General features: G+C 40.3%; 2 protein-coding genes across 6 annotated transcripts in view; both read right to left on the bottom strand.

Moving 5' to 3' along the window:
- The window catches only part of pik3r2 (phosphoinositide-3-kinase, regulatory subunit 2 (beta)), a 31,068-nt gene extending 24,551 nt beyond the window's left edge, over positions 1–6,517 (bottom strand). For both annotated transcript variants that reach the window (XR_005708780.1, XM_040143958.1), the window contains exon 1: positions 6,231–6,517. The gene's annotated coding sequence lies outside the window, so the exon portion shown is untranslated. The remainder of the gene's footprint in view (positions 1–6,230) is intronic.
- Positions 6,518–8,145: 1,628 nt separating this feature from the next.
- mast3a (microtubule associated serine/threonine kinase 3a) overlaps positions 8,146–18,859 on the bottom strand; it is a 31,907-nt gene continuing 21,193 nt past the window's right edge. For 3 of the 4 annotated variants that reach the window (XM_040142968.1, XM_040142971.1, XM_040142969.1), the window contains 18 exons: positions 18,253–18,385; positions 17,475–17,560; positions 17,059–17,144; positions 16,521–16,729; positions 16,181–16,319; positions 15,773–15,905; positions 15,504–15,669; positions 15,250–15,351; positions 14,313–14,435; positions 13,943–14,058; positions 13,537–13,718; positions 13,101–13,222; positions 12,815–13,003; positions 12,130–12,353; positions 11,540–11,662; positions 11,196–11,332; positions 10,609–10,793; positions 9,627–10,495 (listed from right to left, as the gene is read on the bottom strand). In XM_040142968.1, coding sequence (XP_039998902.1) covers positions 9,627–10,495; positions 10,609–10,793; positions 11,196–11,332; positions 11,540–11,662; positions 12,130–12,353; positions 12,815–13,003; positions 13,101–13,222; positions 13,537–13,718; positions 13,943–14,058; positions 14,313–14,435; positions 15,250–15,351; positions 15,504–15,669; positions 15,773–15,905; positions 16,181–16,319; positions 16,521–16,729; positions 17,059–17,144; positions 17,475–17,560; positions 18,253–18,385 — 3,324 coding nt within the window. Of the gene's footprint in view, positions 10,496–10,608; positions 10,794–11,195; positions 11,333–11,539; positions 11,663–12,129; positions 12,354–12,814; positions 13,004–13,100; positions 13,223–13,536; positions 13,719–13,942; positions 14,059–14,312; positions 14,436–15,249; positions 15,352–15,503; positions 15,670–15,772; positions 15,906–16,180; positions 16,320–16,520; positions 16,730–17,058; positions 17,145–17,474; positions 17,561–18,252; positions 18,386–18,859 lie in introns of all 4 variants that reach the window. The other variant, XM_040142967.1, reaches the window with a different exon arrangement.

Below are 18,859 nucleotides of genomic sequence, written 5' to 3'. Positions count from 1 at the left end.
CTTCTGGATGACAATACCAAATGGACAGTCAACTGAGCAACCAAAGACTTGCACAATGTCATAAAACACCACTTAAAAGCAAATAAAATAACACTCCTTATAGACAGTCATATCAACGTATCTATATACAGCAAAAGGTCATCCATGGACCTGTAACTAATATTCTCTGATAGAGATGATTGCAAGGCCCAATAAAATGCTGAATTATTACAATGCGCAATTATTACTGTATAAAAGCAACAAAACCGTTTCAAAAGCATAGATTTTATCCGTGTAAAAAGGGTTCCAGTAAAGCAAATTCATCAAATCTAACAGACATTCGATTAAAAAAATCCAAATTTCTAGAGTTGAATAAAGTAATTATAATGTCCACAATAAAATATGGAAAATTAATTTATCTTGTTTGGTCATCTGAGATTTGAATGGAGCAATAAAAGAATTATAATTGGCAAATATTCTGAGAAATGAGACCGGGAGCGAAGAAGACAGATTAGGGTTTCCAAATTCAGTACGACATCTGTGGTCTCTGGACCAACCAAGGACAATGGTCCAGTTAACATCTCTGGACGGGATGAAAGGATGTCAGTGAGGAGATGAAGCTGGTAGAAAGGCATGGTGAAAGCGACAGGAACGTGGATGGAAGTTCTGGTCTTCTATGCCGGGAGTAAGGAGCTAACTGGGGCAATATCCCAAAATCCAAATAACCATGGGCCTGGTTTACGAGGCCCGATGTTGTGCAATCATTTCAAAAACGTTCCTGAATGGACAATGTTTTGAGTGATACATTGCAGGCGCTTAAAGAAAATAAGGTGAAGGCATATAAAATAAACCTAAACCTCCGGTTTGCATCTTTGAATGCCAAAGTGCATGCTATCAAACCTTAGTCTATATTATCCTCTCTCCCCTTACCAAATTTGTAAAGCAAGCGTACATTCACTGCAAACCTTCACTTGTAAGAATATCATCTTTAAAGAAAAAAAAAATAAAAAGGTTAAACGTTATCGTGATAACAGGATGCAGCAGAGTGCAACACTCACCCCACTTTTGGTTCAGAGAGAAGCCCAACAAGGCTCAGCCAGACTCGCAGTCCAACATCCTTCGAGTCGAGAAGCAAGAGGTGCCAGGCTAGACACGTGGCACTGGCATACCCAACCACAGCCCGCAATCCTCACACCACCATAACCCCCCCCCCCAACCCCAAACCCCCCCTCCCTCCTCTCTCCACCTGCTCTTCACCCCCCCCCCAAAATACACACAGATTCCTGCCTCCAACTGACACCCCCCACCCCCCATCCTCAGCCAGCGAAGAAGTCCAGTCGTTTTTCCAGTTGCTGTGTTTTATTCGGTTATAGTCAGAGCGCCGAAGCAGGAAAGAAGCAAAAACAAGATGAAGACGGAGTAGAGGAAAAAGCAGTGCGCTCCTATTCAGTAATCCTTTTTTATTATTTAGTTCCAAAGCCGAAAAAGTCGTACGAGGTGAGAGAGGAGTCATCTCTGTTACAGTCCTGGTCTGATAGTGTTGTAGTAGCTCACAGTTCAAGGCAGCAGCAGCAGCTGGAAAGCTCAGCCTCACTGGATCCATCCCTTTTTTAAGACTTTTTATTCAGTCAGAGCAGAGAGAGTGACAGAGAGCAGTGAAAAAACAGTAAGACTGAGCGACAGAGCACTTTGCTATCAGCAGAGTCCAAACGGCTGAGGGAGACCACAGGAAAATAATTAATGAATAGGCAGCAAGTAACTCACTGTTGCTAGAGAGAGGGAAAGCTAATCCTGCGCTCCGATTGGCTGCTGCTCTGGCCATGTGCTCCCCAGTCACAAGAGAAGCCGGGCAAATCAAGGAAATGTTCTAATATTAGAAAATGTATCTAGGCAGTGATCAAACATCTGACCCAAACAACTCCACCTTTTCCCACACACTTGACTTTTTTCATTTGTCCAACACTGATGACTGTTCATCATCTTTGATGAAATTATGGTTTAAATCAAATGAAACTACCAGAGGACAATGATGAAAAACATAACATTGAAAAACCGAAGTTGAGTGTGATTGGAGAGAATTCCATGAGTCATGTTGAATTCAGGCAATGGGAAGAAAGGAGATACTTGTTTATCTGAGTTAACAGGATGATAAATCTAATGATTATTTGCACAAAAAGAAAAAAAAAAAAAACATTCTATTTTTTATAAAAACAGGAAAATTGGGACAAGCTACGGCAAAAATTCACTCAAAAGTGCTGGAATTCTACTAAAGTAATACAACATCTGCTAAATAAATAACGATTCATTATACTGTATATACATTAATTTAAAGACACATGAGGTGGTGCAATACGTCCACAGTCACTGTTCTTCTGATTTCATATTTGTTGTTTGACAGACAGTTATTTTATTTAACTGTGGGGAAAGGTTGATCTAGATTGAACTTAAAACAGCATCTAGATTTTACTCTGCTGTCTGCAGACATCAAATGACCCCTGATGAATTTAGTCAGCCAGTATAGCTCTGACTTGTTCATTACACACCAGTATGCATAATGTAAAATGGTAAATAAGTTATTCAGAGCATCACTAACACAGTCGAGTGATGACAAGCTACTGACATCGCTTGAACACCAACCAATTTCATACATCTTTATATTTCTATTTCTATCTTCCTATGACTTGAACCGAAAGATTTTTTTACTGTAGGTCTTCTAATATTAATATGAAGGATGAGGGTGTCACCTTAGACTGAGAATCGCATATAGTCTGACATTATAAGATAAAGAAAATAATTGGTATATTATTTACATGTTATCATAATCTGTATTATGTACATCTGTAACAAGATATTAGGAGTTGGCAATGTGGATAAGACCATTTATCCAATTATATATAAAAAAAAAAAAAAAAACAGACACCGTCTGTTTTGGCTGATCCAATAAATTTAATACTGTACCTTCTAGAGGGTAATTCATTATATTCATGCAAAAACCATATTCAAATAACAGTACAGTCATAAAGCAGAAAAAAACTTAATAAAAACAGAAAACTAGAGATATTTAAGTGATACCTACCACTGTATAAATAGTATAGGAAAATCTCTGATGGTAAATTTATTGCCTAAGGGTATATATTGTCCTATCAACCATCCATACTAAACATATTATATATTAATATAGGCTACCTAACACTGGACTTTTGAAGCCAATATTGATATCGATATTTGGAAGTTTTAAAAAATCTGATAACGAAATTTTCGCTGATGTAAAATTTCCTTTAACATAAACAATCTTGATATGCATTCTTTAGATTTTTTAAACTGTGACATTTTAAAAATAAACTTCTCAGTGCTCTCTGGTGGACAAATGGAGACACTGTTTACTAAATTACTTCAGACTTAGTTTGTCATTTGTATACAGAAAATTTCTGGTTAGTTCTTGGCTGACATATTCACCAATACCGATATAACTCTACCAATGCAGATAAACAAGTTTCTCTGTAGACCTGAGGGCGTGCTGAACATCTTCTTTTACTTTTCACCCACCACATCATCAATCGTGACTTTTTAGTGTGTTTTTCATCAACAGTTAAATCTATGTAGGTCAGTGTAAAAATAATGTGAACCATAACTTCAACCATATCTCTGAAAGTTTGAAGGGAAACATGCCCTGGCAAATCCGATCCAAATATCAGCAGCAGCTCACCCCACGGTTGTATGTGATGATTTTTCATAAAGAGCTGATGAGTTTAAGAATGTAGTCCTAGCTTGTACACTTATAAAAGGATAAAAATCATTAAATGTGGGGCTACACATTGCTGTATGTCTCTCAGACACAGTTTATGGATTATATGTAGACCACTGTAGATCTGTTGTTCTGACTTTCACAGAAACAAATAAACGCACTTTACAAAATTGAGACATTTACACAGACATAGTTATTTCTTTGAGGTTTGTGTATGTGTTGGCTCTTTACGGCCCTGCTGGTGAGGAGCTGACAACAGAGCCACCACGCATGCAGCCGGGCCTTGGGCTATCTGTCGACATGGAACTGAAAAATCGACTGCGCCACAGGCAGTGTGCACAGGCCAACAACACAGGAGCTCATGAGGACTTATTTTTCAGCCTGAAACGGGGGCTTCGGCATTATATAATTTATGTTCACCTGAATTCTATCTGTCCTTAATGAAGCTGAAGAGCTCACTCTGCTAAATAGAAACATCTGGTACGAAGATTATGCAGCACTGAGACAGCACTGTTCTAAAAAGTTAACCATGCCACAAGGCTCTACAGTTATTGACGACTTACTGTATTTATCAGAAGATATGAGATGTGGGCAATTCAACACCTCAGGAGGATGAAAACGCTAACATACGACCATGCGACCACATTGTTGAATTTATACATTTTGACTACAACAAAGTAAAAAGTTCTAATAAGCCTCCAATGTCTGCACCAGTTGAAAATGCCACAGCCTTTTTTGCTGCGTAGTTAGCATGTAGTAAGTGGTTAGTAAGCCATTTCTCTTACTTATTAAAACAAATATTTAACCCTCACAAGTCACATATAAATGGATAAAAACTTCCCACCAACCCTTCCATACCTAACTCTATTACATTAAACATGAAAATATGCAGGTAACATACAGTGGTCTCCATTACAACACACAGCAATGACAACACTAATCAAATACCAATCCCACTGCGACACAGAAAGATTGATAAGGAACTAGTTTTACTTGGTTGGTACTGTAATAATTCAAATTAAGCAGCATCTACATCAAATTAACTTATCAATTAATGGTTGCATCTGCCTGACCTCTAGTCTATCACTTTACATTCTGACACTATAAAAAATGTTTTATGATCTGAACATTATTCCTGGATCATAGGAATAAGCACGGGGAAAAAAAATCAGTCAATATGTCACTGACATCCATGAAAATGGCAGGTTCAGGGTCCAGATATGCTCACTAATCTCCCTGGAGAGTCAAGAAAATCGTTCTGCGGAGTTAATGGAATCAGAACTTTGGTTTTTCTTGAGTACAAATCCCAGCTGAGAGTCTGCAGCATTTCCATTGGAGTCATGTCTAAACTGGCCTTAAAGCCATATTCTGTTGCTATTTTGATCAAATAACGTCATTTCAATTTAACTGGGTCCCCCAGCTGAAGGACATATAACAAAAATAACCACAGCTGTACTGCGTCTGGTGGAACTTGAAGTTAACTTACGTTTTATTTAGCCCGTCTGAGAAGTGATGCTTGGCATTTTGCAAAGCTCCACTTTTAGTGGAAGTTTTAATGCAACAAGCCCTGCGAGTCATTCAGAGCATTTTAAAACATTTAGAAGGAGAATGAACACTGATAAAGCAGCATTATAGAAGATTGACATTTGGTTGCATAATGCTGGATTCAGTAATTACAGGGGGGGGGGGGTGATGGTTCTCCACACAGTTTAGTGGCTTGTTTTATTATGCAAGTGGCACAATTTCCATTAACTCCTTGATGCATGCCCAATACTCTAAGCAGGGACATAGTACACACATCATGTCAGGCCTTCAGCTATGCTGGGCCTCCACTCTGCATGGCCGCCAATAGTCTGCAGTTAATTTAAAGGCAGTATTATAGTGTGACACACATACTACCAGTGTACACAAGGATACTCCAAAGTTTGGCTTGTAATTCTTGCAGCACAACTTTTTCAATCTTAAAAACGTCTGAAACATTTGAATTTTAGCATTTAGCTTAAAAAAACAAACAAAAAAAAAAAAAACTGAACTCGGAGGTTTAAATTCTGCATTAAATCACAACTTTAAAGGCTACAAGCTTGTGTAAAAGCCCTTTTTAAATCATATTCTCAGGGCATATCGAGAATAAACAACAAACTCAAAAAACAATTAATTCAAGTCTAAAACTTTTAAAAATAAATGTTAATGTTAAAGTAGCTTAACGGGCTCAACATTTGTTACACGTCAACTGTCGACAAGCGCGAGCACCGTGCAACATGCTTTAAGAATAAAAAGTGCATTTTAGCGCAATGTCTTCAGTGCACCCCCCCAAAAAAAAAAAAAAAAAAAAAAAAAAATCCATTAAATCAAACAGGAAATAAATCTTGTGTTTAAACTTAGTAGGGCACAAGTCAAAGCATGGAGCTGCGTGCGGACAGCACACTTGCAGCGCTTCCACCATTTTCCAGTACAGTGGCTGCTGCTTTGCTGTACTGGAAATGTGCAATAACTTGGAAAAACTCACCCGCGGATATTTCTTGACTCTCCTTACTTTCGGCTGCGGCGCTTTAACGTTTCAAAGTAGCAGACAAGAGTCCGTGTGGTGCCTTATCTCCGGACGATACCCTCTCGGTGTGCACTGAATTTCTAGCAACCCCCTGTTCACTTCTTGCTTCGCCTTCTTGCTCTCGCTCTTTCTTTCCTTTACCGTCCTTAACTCCCCGCTCCCCTACACAGCCATTTTCCAGCTCAGCATGGCTCGGGGAAGGAGGGTGCGTGGGAACCAATATGAGGAGCGCGGAAAGTGACGACAACGAGCGGAAAAGTCCGAATGATTAGTGAAGGGTCACCGAATGGCCTCGGCCCATGATAGAAATTTGAACCTAACGGTCTTAAGCTAAGCTTTTTTCCAAAGCGTTTACTTTAAGCTCTCTGTTACTGCAGAGTCCTGTTCATATGGAAAAGGAAAAGTGCTCAACCACATGCTAAATCCGTGTTTAATCCCATGTTACGTTACACAGGGCCATCTTCACATATTGAGTAACAGTCCATTTTTTATACAATCCATATCTCACTTCTCTCAAAGCTTAAATTCCTTCATCATCTCAACTATATATATATATATATAAAATTGCAACTGGTTTATTTTTAACAAGGGGAAGCAGCAAAAGTCTGGATTTCATTTGTGTATTTTGTCAGGGTGAGTTTAATATTGTGCTTTACACAGTGTATTGTTACTACTGAGAATAATCATTATTATAGATTTGACACGTGTAAATCAGTTTAGAGAAACACACCAATACACTGAAGAAAGATCATGGTAGTTTATGATGCCACAAAATTAAAAACATTGTTGTACGAGGGAAAGATGACAAGTACAAACACTTTGTAGTCCTGGGCTTTCCAGTCCTCTGCATTTCATTTATTTAAAGCACTGTTAAGACAATACAAAAACAGACAATGTCACACCAGTCTGCACCAGACACCCACATGGTAAGAATTTCACAAAGGCCAGTTTGTCATTTTGGGACAATGGGGACAAGTAGGGAGCAACAACTTTTAACACACAACCACGCTAAAACAAGTGTGGCAAATATGGAGAATGACTGTTGAGCACCAATGTAAGGACATGTATTTTTTCACACAAACACACTGGCAAAAAGAGAGATGAGGAGTTCCTTACGTCGCTTCATTTTGACGTGTGATAAAGCGCTGGTATGGACTGCTTCTAGGATCTCCACAAAATGAACTCTTGATTTAAAAAAGTATAACATGATGATAAAATTTAGGGTCAAGTGATACTATGACAGTTTGGTGGTAATGCAAAATAAAAACTTGAAATCGTAAGAACAAACCAAGATGTATATTGCGTCAGAGATTCAGGGATAAATCCCACACATACATGTTTCTTTTTTTTTACCAAAAGTACAATTAAAAAAAATCTAACTTCTAGTTTGAACCCTCACAATCTATAACCATTATTCAAGGCTTATAAATTCCCACATTTAAAGTTCCCTCTACTCTGCAAAACACAAAGATGTGTGCTTTCATTAAACTAGTAACACGAGATACACCTTTCTTCTGCGTAACAAAGGAATCTGAAATAAGACTGGAAGCATTTTTGGTTGCTGATCTAAACAGTTCCTTTATGAAAACAATAAAATAAACGTGTCCAAAATGGGAACAAAAATACAAATGAAGGAATTCTTAGTTGAAAACCAAATCACATACGTTCATATTTCCTTCCTCCTTTTAAAGCTCAAATTATTGACTCAAAAGAAGAAATCAAGGCCTATCTGATGAGATTAATAACTTCAATTTTTAAAAAAACAAAAAAACAAAAACAAATGTGTTATAAGATTGCGGGAAAATTATACTGGGATGTGTAGCATGCACAATCCTTCGAGGCTGATCACAACAGGAGATTAGGACCATACACATTATTTCTGAGTCCATCTACCCTTACAAGGTCACTTTCAAAAAAAACCACCTACAGCTGCTATAAGGTCCACCATTGTTTATACAATATACATCAACAGCATAGGTTATTAGTACTGCAACAAGACTGTTTTCATATCAAAATATACAAAAGGAGATAACTTCAACTCATTCCTTCATCCATTCAGGGCTGCTGGTTGAATTCTGCAATGCCCTGTCATTCATTTTTTTCATAATAATTTAAAAAAAACTATGACAAGTCAAAACACATATTTGCACTAAAATGTAAACATTCATTCATAATACACACACAAAAAAAAAGCCAAGGGTTTTGTTTGTTGCATCCACTGTACAATATTTGAATCCTACAGAGAGAGAGATCATCCTGAAATAAAAATGTGCTCTAAATGTTCTACAGCTACTACGACTTGTGTAAAGTTTGTAAGGAGCTGGACGGAGGCTTGATTCAACAAGATATTAGAAAGCAGAGACAACAGCCGGGTTTCCAAAGGTAGTCGCAAAGCTTTATCTACACACCTGTATGATGATCAGGTTATGGTTTAAACCACTTCTGGAGGAGTGCCAGCACTGACGCACTTTTTTACAGGAGAGACAGCAAGTGGTAGCAAAGCCAATGCATGCATGAAGCTTCTTATGTACAACTACAGTACCTCTTTTATATGGTTCCTGTGGCTAAACCATGCTTTGGCACCAGCGTTAGACTTCAGAGTATTATGATGTTGATATTTTGTCCTTTAAGCTATTTAAACATAGTCTGTGTTCAGGATCGATGAGTCTAAATGTTCACCACCACAAACTGTATGTTAGATTTTTTCTGAGAGGCAGCACAGAATATCTTTTCAAATTTTACAATACATTATATGTAGCAGGACAAACACTGTAGGCTTCTTTCAAAGACTCAATCTGAACACAAAACAACACCCAGTCCTAGACAGGCATTGCGATATAAAAAATGGAATATGGTACGATATCGACTGACGTTGCCTCCTCTTTTCTGCACCTACTGTAAAACAATACTGAGAAGTTGTTGCGTGGCTTTTTCTTTTGTGCAATTCCTGATATAAGAACAGCTGAAGCATCCAAGGCATTTTAAACAAAACAAAAAGACAAGATTAGCATTAAAAGTCATAAATAAGTTTCTTCATTTAAAACAAAAAATATTTACAAAATACATTGGTTACTGGTGCCACAGTGATTTGAGAACCAAGAGAGAAAACAACCAACTAAGGAGTAAACACAGTTTTGCAGTCATTATTCTGTTAACAGTGTTGCAGGATGCATATATTACTGTGAAACATCAATTTGAATTTGTTCTTCTGTCATCAAGCAGCTGCTTATGACGATTTTGGGACTTGGTCACAGTTCTCTGGACACACGTGCAAGGCCTTCATATGTAAGTACAGTAGCAAGTCAAAGACTTGTCTTCACTTTGGTGACCTATTATCCCTGGCAAAGTGAAAAATTAAAACCCTTCTTTGTCTTTTGACTTGGCTTTCTGCTGTGTTGTTGTACCCTGTGCTCCTCTTCCTTCCAACTTCATGCTGGATTCTGCCTGGGCTGAGTTGATCCAGGACGCCTTGAATGCCTTCGGCTTCGTGACAGGAAGCATGGGGCTCAGTGTTGCCTCTCTCTCCTCCAAGTCATCAAAATTCACTTCCTGCACGGCCTCCTGTTTCTTGAAGGAGTCCCTACGCTCTGACAGAGCTAGCTTCCTCATCACCACCACCTCTTTGGATTGGTGGTTGCCACCACGGTGTTGTGGCGAGGCAGTAGAGCGATGATGCTCGCTGCCTCCGCTGGCTGTGTCTTGGTGGCCTCTCTGCCCCCCGATGTACAGCCCATGACGGCCGTGCTCACCGACACAAACGAACCCGGTGGCGGTGTCCCCCTCCATGTCCTCCAGCCCCTCCCCCTCAGATAGAGGAACCTCCATGGTGTGGCGCCGGGTGCTGTAGGCCTTCCTTTCTCCATGGTATCCCCCTGTAGTTTTGTCTCCTGTCAGCTTCTCTGCTGACTGGACCCTCTTGAGTAGCGGTGAACGTGGTGGTTCTGCACTGCGGGGACGCACAGAATGGCGGGCGATAGTAGGAGGGGACAATGTTTTGCCATGGAAACCCTGCAGGGACTTGGGGTGACTTGGCAGGCACGATGGAGAGCACTGGGGAGAAAGAGGCTGAGGGGGTGGGATGCAGGCCAGCGGTGAAGGAGGGATACTGCTGGTGGACTTGCAGCGGCCAGCTTTGGTGTAGCGACCTAAGACGTGCAGGGAACTGGGGCGTGCCTGTGGTACAGGTGAGTTGGGGGAGCTGGAGCAAGGAGAAGAACTGGAATCTGATACAAGGAGAGAGAGATAAAACAGTATTTTTCCTACAGAAAAGGACCACCACAAAACACACAGAGAGACTGGCTACACTCTGCAACAGATACAAAGCATCCTCACTCACCTCCAGAGTGGTCAGGAGCAGGGGAGCGGCAAGGTGTGGAAGGCCCAGGAGAGAGACTCTGCGTGGGGGAACCAGAGAGGCTGTCACTAGACGACTGGTGGAACCCCGAAGAGAAGCTTCGACTGCTCTGCATGGGCGGAGGTGGTGTATGCTTAGACAGCTTCTTCAAGATGCTACGTCTTCTGCTGCAAAAAAAAAAAAAAAGAAACGGTATCAGATCTGTGTTTAAGTTACAGTACTGTTCTTTCTTTTAACTTTTTCCATGCATACTACAGTAAAACAACACCTCTTATTGAGCAAAAATTAAGCACTAGAGGTAAAATCTAAAAACAACTTCCATAAACAAAGATCCATTCAACTACATTTCATATTACTAGAATTTAGATCATTTCGTGTCATGAACGTCTAATGGACCATTTAAGTCTCATAGACTAACTAAAAGAACCCTGGAGAATAAAATGTGTGATTGTTAACTGAAGTCACTGGCAAAGTGAAGTCTATCTGATATCTAATATAAAACTTCAGACAGGAGCTCCAAATGTCAGACAGTAATGCTGCGGGTATGACTTCATTCTCCCTCCATGTACCTGTCCTGTCCGTCCCTCCTCTTGCTCTTTTTGCTGCGTCGGGCCATCTTGGCCTTGTAGCTTGCCTTTCTGGCAGGGCCCACTTTGATAGAAGTGTTCTCCAGTGCAGTCGTCTGCAAGGTCACCCTGTTGCCACTCTGTTTAAAACAGATTGTTAACATAAACACCTACCTACAAGGCCCGAGAAAAGGCACAAAATTACATTATCACTGGCAGAAAGTATGTTTGTTTAAGGAAAAGTCAGTACATTGTGGATATTATTGCTCAGATTCTTATCAATATAAAATATGTGAACAGAAAAATAATGATAAATTTAGGCTATCCTCATTAACAAGCCCTCTTACCTTGAGCAGGAGCTCCACCACCTCAGTGTGGACAAGTCCCTGAACTGACTCCCCATTGACATGAGTGATGAGGTCACCAGCCCTCAATCCTGCCTCGTGAGCTGGACTGCCCTCCTCAACAGACTGTGGACACAAACACACACAACCTCAGATCAAAATTACCTGTCAAGCAAGCATCTAATCAGCTGTTACCACTGTAGGCAATTCTCACCTAAGTATTATAATCAAGGTTTTTGATTTACTTATTCTTTAATTACTTGCTTTTACACATTTATGCACAGCAATAGATAGGTCAAAATGCATACATAAAAACTAGAAAACACAAAGTTGATTTGGCACAGTCATAGAATCTCTATGAATCTTTGCTTGTTATTGAATTTGGGCCATGACAACTGTGTAAAGCGTTTTGTACTTTTAGGCCCATCCAAAAGAAAATCTGAAGACCATGAAAGTTGTTTTAATATGTTTTTTTTTTTAAGTAAACGTGCTGGATAATAAAAGTGTTTCATAATAAAATTCAAATTTGTTGAACATACTGAGTTTTCCATTCATGTTTAACAGCAGCTGCCACCTGAGATGAGGACACGTACCCAGACCATGTGGTGGACAGTGTAGACATCACTATCTCCCATGTAGACCCTGATAGCTCGCAGAGCAAAGCCAAACCTCTTCCCAGAGCTGTGGATGACCACAGGAGGCCTCAGGCAGCTGATGCTAACGCACAGGTCCCGGCTCGGAGACGAGTCTCTGGACGATGGGTTGGACGACAGGGACAAAGAAGATTTGGGGCTCGTAGGAGGACCCGCTGAGTCATCTGGATCAGGAAAGTAAGATGATAGGAAAGGTCATCATTTTTTGTTTATGGATGGTATGTATGTCTGACTGCTACTTTTGTACATTTTGCACCATACTGTATTTAATACAACTACTTCTACCTAACTACCATAATAATAATTCTAAAAATTGAACAGTTATTGTACAATGTATGGTTCTTAGTTAAAGATTTATCTTGGGCACAGTTTTAGTATTTATGGTTTGTGTGTTTCTTGTGTAAATTACACAGGATCAGTCTGTAGAGGGCACTGTAAACACATGAATAGTCTAAGCAAATATAGTCAGATTACAGTTGCGTCTCTAAAAGACTTGATTAAAAAGTGATGGCTGGAATTTGAGCGAACAACTAAATCTATACAAGCTTCAGTGGGAACTAGAGCAAGGGACAAAGATAGTTGTATTTTGTTTACATGTTGTGCAGATTATTATCATCCTGTCTACCTGGGGTGATGATGAGAGAGAGGCCAGAGACAGAGGCAGACTTTGGGACTTTGCCAGCTGGCGATCTGGGTTTCTCTGGGGTCTCCAGCTGGTGGGCAATGCGTCGGGATGCCCCTCTCCTGAATGACGGCCTGGTGCCTGTGCTGTTGCTCCGGAGACGAATGCGCCGCAGGTTGGAAACCATCCCATCTACGATATTGAAGCAAAGAGTGTCAGCACTGATGTTTAACAACTGAAAAATAACAGGAGACGACAATAAACAGAGGTCTGTGTTTGTCAGTCTCACCCTCCTCTTCCGCAGAGATGGCGAAGCGAGGCATGATGTCGAGGCTCTGGGTGCTGTTCATCACCAGTGGGCTGGCACTGCGCTCTGACTGGGAGGAACTGGATGAAGTACGAGGACGCAGACTGCATAGGGAAACACAAGATCACACAGTAACCACACAGTCAGGAAGTCTGAGCATACTTAGGACACCCATATAAGCACACATAAAAACTCCACAGTAAAGGATCAAACCTGGGTGAATTGACACTGTTAACCAGTGAGAATTTCTTGAGTCATATTCCAACAAAAGTTTCATCAGTATCTCATAAAAAGAGAGGGAATATTACATTTCCATCTGACATCTTTCATAAAATTTGAAGCTAACAAGGCAAGGAGGACTGTATTTTTTTCCTTTCATGATATGGACATCACTCTCTTTGGTGTTTCATGCTCTCACCTCCCCCTGGGTCCATCTGCCCTCCTGTCTCCACTAGCCAAGTGCTTGTGCCCGTCGCCAGGGGAAAGGACTCCCCTGCCCTCCCATCGCTCCTCCTTTTCCTCGCTGTGGCTTCGCTCTGATGACGACAGGCTCTGGTTGGACGGTGTGGAGGTGGACAGCTGCTCTGTGCTGCTGTACACCTAGAGTTTAAGCAGAAAGTGTGTTGAATCTTTGCTCTCTTTTTGTAATGTATAGATGTTTCTCCAGGATCTCTGGAGGAGTGTTTTTACTGAGAATTCACACCAATATCGTATTCTATCAATATGTTTACGTTATTTAATGTAGATATACATATTAATATGTAGATATAGTGTACAGCAATGGAGGTTGTGTGAGTATCAGCAAGCAGAGCAAGAACAAATACCTTGCTGAAGCGGTGGGCCACAGAAGAGAACTGTCGGAGCTCCAGAGATGATTCATCGTCGTTGGTTTCATCATCTTCATCATCTGAGCCCAGGTGACAGTAGCGCTCTGATCGGGCTGTAGGGATGACAGTGACAGTGCATTAAAAAAATGCAAGGCTGGTGACATTTTTTTTTTTTTTTTTTTAAATCCTAATTGAAATTGCCAATAGGCTTCACTGTGAAATTAGTTCTCTGCCCCCCCCCCAAAAAAAGATTCTGACAGCAGTTTGTCCTGCTGTGTTTCTCGCCGCTTTGTCTTGTGCATCTATACAGAGTCCAGACTAACTCACAAGGGGCCCTGCATTTGTATTTGTGAATAAATCCACGTACTGTCAAAGTAACTCGTGTCCTCTTCAGTCTCTAGTTGAGGTATGAATTCAGCTTTCTGCCTCAGGAGCCCGTTCCAATCCAGACCCAGGAAGAACATATGCACCTTCACTTCAGGGGTTCCACCTGGAGAAGAGATAAGACAAGAAAGTTTGGGATGCAGAGCCTAATATATCCCTTCATTGTCAGGACCTTGAGTTTAATGATTAGAATACGTTCCTTTAGAGCTGCAACTAAGGATTATTCTCTTCATCGATTAATCGATGATATTTTTTCTCAATTAGTGGTCTGTTCTATAAAATATGACAAAACAGTAAAAAGTGGCCATCACAGCATCCTACAGCACATGATGCTGTCATCAAATGTCTTATTCATTCTGACCCAAAGTCTAAAATCCAGAAATATTCAATTTCACATGATCTACGACCAAGAGAAGCAATGCATTCTCACATTTGAGTACTGGGAACTGTCAAATGTTCAGCATTTTTGCTTGAAAAATTACTTAAACCATTAATCGATTAACAAAATAGTTGCTCACTCAAAATGTTGCCTTATTAACGCTGTCATGATAATAGCTTTGAAGTGAACATAAAACTGTGTGTGGGTTCTGAAATTTCTATCAAATAAAACCACAAAAATGGCTTGAACTGCCAGCACCAGAGCTGAGATGTGTACTTTATACTGTAGGCGAAAGTGAAACTTTAAATGTTTTCACAACTTTACATTTCTCGACATCCGAATTGTACTGACTAACTCCTTCTAGTGAGATGCCTCATGTCATCGCTGGCCCCGAAGTTGAACAGGTAACAGTGACAGGAAAATCTGTATGTGCCTGTTCTTGGCCAGCAGACAGTCGCAGTGCTGTGAAACCTGGGACCCGGCGGACTATGCACCAGAGAGCCTTGTCCACCCACCCATCATCGTTCACGCTGCCACCAACCTGTTCCCAGACGCTCCAGAGGACTCTGTCTCAGTAGTCTGGTGATAAGGTCCTGGGCATCAGCTGGCAGAGCATCCTCCCCATCTGGCCAGATGATCTCATCTGGACAAAGAAGCATATACCAGTAATCTAATGACATTTTATCCATGTATAAACTTAAGGTGGTGACTTTATTTCTGAAGACAAAAATAAACAAAAAATTAAACCTGCATAAAACACTTAAGAACAGTGCATTAAATGTAAAGATCTCTTACCATTAACCACCTGACCAAAAAGCTGTTCTGGTGTGTCTCCAAAGAAAGGCACACAGCCCACTAGGAACTCATAAAGAATAATGCCCATGGCCCACCAGTCCACAGGCTTTCCATAGCCTTGCCTCAGGATCACCTCTGGAGCAATGTACTCTGGAGTCCCACACACCTATAGAGGGGGAAAACAAAAGAAGAGAGGGAAAATTGATGTTAGTTGAGTTCATAAACGCAGCAGAAGAGATGAAGAGAAGACAAAATGGGAAGAGACAAACCTGTTTGTCGATGAACTCTCTGGTATCTTTCTCAATGTGTCCTTCATACAAATTGGTGGTCATGTTCATTAGACCAATCTTTGACAGTCCAAAGTCTGTCAGCTTAATGTGTCCCAAGGAGGTGATTAACAAACTACAAAGGAAGAAAACACATAGATTTTTACTGTTACATAAAACACTAACCCCAAATCATAAATCTCAGATTCAGTAAAAAACATCAAAGGCTGAAAGTTTCAGAAAACTCTGCTCCAACTTCGGAAAGATTGCCAGTCTTTAAGAAGTGATGCCAAGTCTAAAAACGATGAAAGCCTTAAAAAAAATTACGTGCTGCCTGAAAGCAAAGATTGCAGAAATGAAAAATGTGAAATGTGTGGGATTGTTCTCTTTTGTGACTGGTTGAAGACTCACTTGTCAGGTTTGAGGTCTCTGTGTACGATGCCGTAGTTGTGAAGGTACTCTAACGCCAGGACAGTCTCTGCAAAATACATCCTTGCCATGTCCACAGGCAGAGGACCAATGTTCTTCAATAGGTTTGCACAATCCCCGCCTTAAAGTACAAAGGAGGCCAACATGACGGACACTGTCAGATCAGATGCTTTGTGTAGGCTTTTATGAGTGTGAAAAAAGTGGAAAACTAGATTAAATGTGTATTTCACAATTTTCGAGAACCAGAACCCCAGTAAATAAACATTAATGGAAAGACATAGCACCTTAATGCGTATGCATCTACCATCTAAACCAACCCTACCTTCAACATACTCCATGACCATGCAGAGGTGTCTCCGTGTCTCAAACGAGCAGAACATAGAAACCACAAATGGGTTTTCAGCAAAGGTTAGGATGTCTCGTTCCACAAACACCTGCTGGATCTGGTTCCTAAGAATCAGGTTCTGCCGGTTGATCTTCTTCATTGCAAAACGTTGACGGGTTTCCTTGTGGCGCACCAGAAATACAGCCCTGTATGGAAAGACAAAGGAGCAAAGAAGGGAGGGAAGAGGAAATAAGGAATATTACAAAAAGAAATAGTAAGGAAATGATGAATGATAAATGATAAATGATAAATTGAGAGATCTCTTAGGGAAAAGAAGACAGGAAGAAAGATGAAGAAACATATGCATCACTTCACCGACCTTAAAAGAAATTGCCCAGACAAATTCTCAGTTTAAACACAAAAATACTATGACAACACATCCTCATTTTAGTTTCTTTTCGGCTTTTATTGGGCACTCGCTGTGTCCACAAAGAGAATGAGTCAGTCGAACACAAACAAAGTCTGTCTTACTCACCCATAGGCGCCATTGCTAATAAGCTTGATAGTTTCAAAGTCACTCTCCAGTGGTTTCCTTCGAGGAGGGGTGCAGGCTGCACGGCTCTGAATCACACAAATCCAAAAAAGAGATGGAAAATAACAGGAAACTTAAGTGCTGCATTACTTCTGAAAGGCACGAATCCATGCACTTCATGACTTCATTGTGATAATATAAAGGATTTCTGTCTGCCTGTAAAAACAAGTGGTCCATTCACCACTTAAACTGTATCTATCTAAGCAACCCCTTCAGTGCTGCTTTGCTCTACCTCATAACATTTTATATTTCTTCAGTACAACTTCCACTGCCTTTAAGATTCCTTCACCCACCACTGTTGATTCTGTCAAACCCGGAGTCAATGAACTACGTCTTGACTGTTCGATGTAAGCTTATACCTGTGTAGGTGTTGTCTCTCCGGTATCATCAGACTCTCTGCTGGCCGCCCTGTGACTTGGGCTTGTCTGCCCCAGATGGACCATCTCTGTAACAGCATTAGACATGCAGATCAAACTTCATTGAGCTTTAATGGGCTCCAGTGAGGACAATGAATGTTCATTCAACTTTCTGCAATGATACTAACTGACTAATGATGCTTAATAAAACTAAATCAGACAACTGTCACTGTACTCATAGCATATTTGTTGGCAGATTTTTTATGAGAGTCGTTTATAGTCTGTCAGTTCAGTTTAGTGATTAATGGTATCAAATTCAATTGAAGGAGGCTCTGCTCTGCCGGATATCACTGTGGAAAGCATTGTCGATATGCAATGTTTTGATGTTCTCATCAAGTAGAGCAAAGACATATCCAGCCTGACTGGAGAATGGAGGACTCAGCAATGCAACAACTGAGACTGGGGAAAATATCATGACTTGGTGATATTTTCTTTTATCAGTTCTTTTATCATATTCTTACACAGATCACATATTGAGAGAACATGAGATTTTTTTGAAAATCATGTGATTCTGTTCTGGTATAATACTGAAAAATTATTTTTCTCAATAGAATGCAAAACAGAATGTAATTTTCAATACACACGCTTGAAGAAAGTAAATACTGCAACATCATAAGATAATGCTCTAATAATCATGGAAACAATAATATCTATAATAAAATAAAACAGAAAGATGGAGTGGACAAAATAATAAAATCAAAATAGTAAGTCGGTGCTGCACCTTCCAGGGGATCCCTGGTGAGGCCGAGCTGGCCGATGATATATCTTGGAATATCAGTCTTGATGCCCTGGCCCACCTTGGCGTGACCCTCCGCAGCTTCCAAACGTTGGTAAAACTCCTCTGGATCAAACTCCTGGAGAAAAGAAACAACAGACATGTTGTGATTTCATTGCATTTTTGCATATTAAACGGATTGCTTTGGCAAGACAAAAAAAGGCCCTGATTTCTACCAGAGTACAGGAAAGTGTTAAACAAGAAATACTTAAATAGAAAAGCCACAATCCAAAGAGCAGGAATAAAACAGGAAACACATGTTGCATTGTCTGGAAAAGCATTTTTCTAATATAATTCAATAAAGTAAAATAGATGACATTTACTATGCAGTATGAATGTTATTGCAACAAACATGCAATCCTGATGACAGAGATGGTAAGGTTGAAGACATAAACCCAGTCTGTTTTTCTTGGCTTGTAGGACTACTGGCACAAATATTTCGGCTAATTACAGTACTTCAATAATCAGCTGCACACCTCCTGCCCATATTAAAGAACTACAACTCAAAACAACTTCCCGTCCAACAAGTATATCTTGCTTTTGGCTTATTCCA

The sequence above is a fragment of the Xiphias gladius genome, chromosome 14 (assembly GCF_016859285.1).
Source record: "Xiphias gladius isolate SHS-SW01 ecotype Sanya breed wild chromosome 14, ASM1685928v1, whole genome shotgun sequence".
Classification (NCBI taxonomy): Eukaryota; Metazoa; Chordata; class Actinopteri; order Istiophoriformes; family Xiphiidae; genus Xiphias; species Xiphias gladius.
This window is presented reverse-complemented; position numbering and strand designations above follow the sequence as displayed.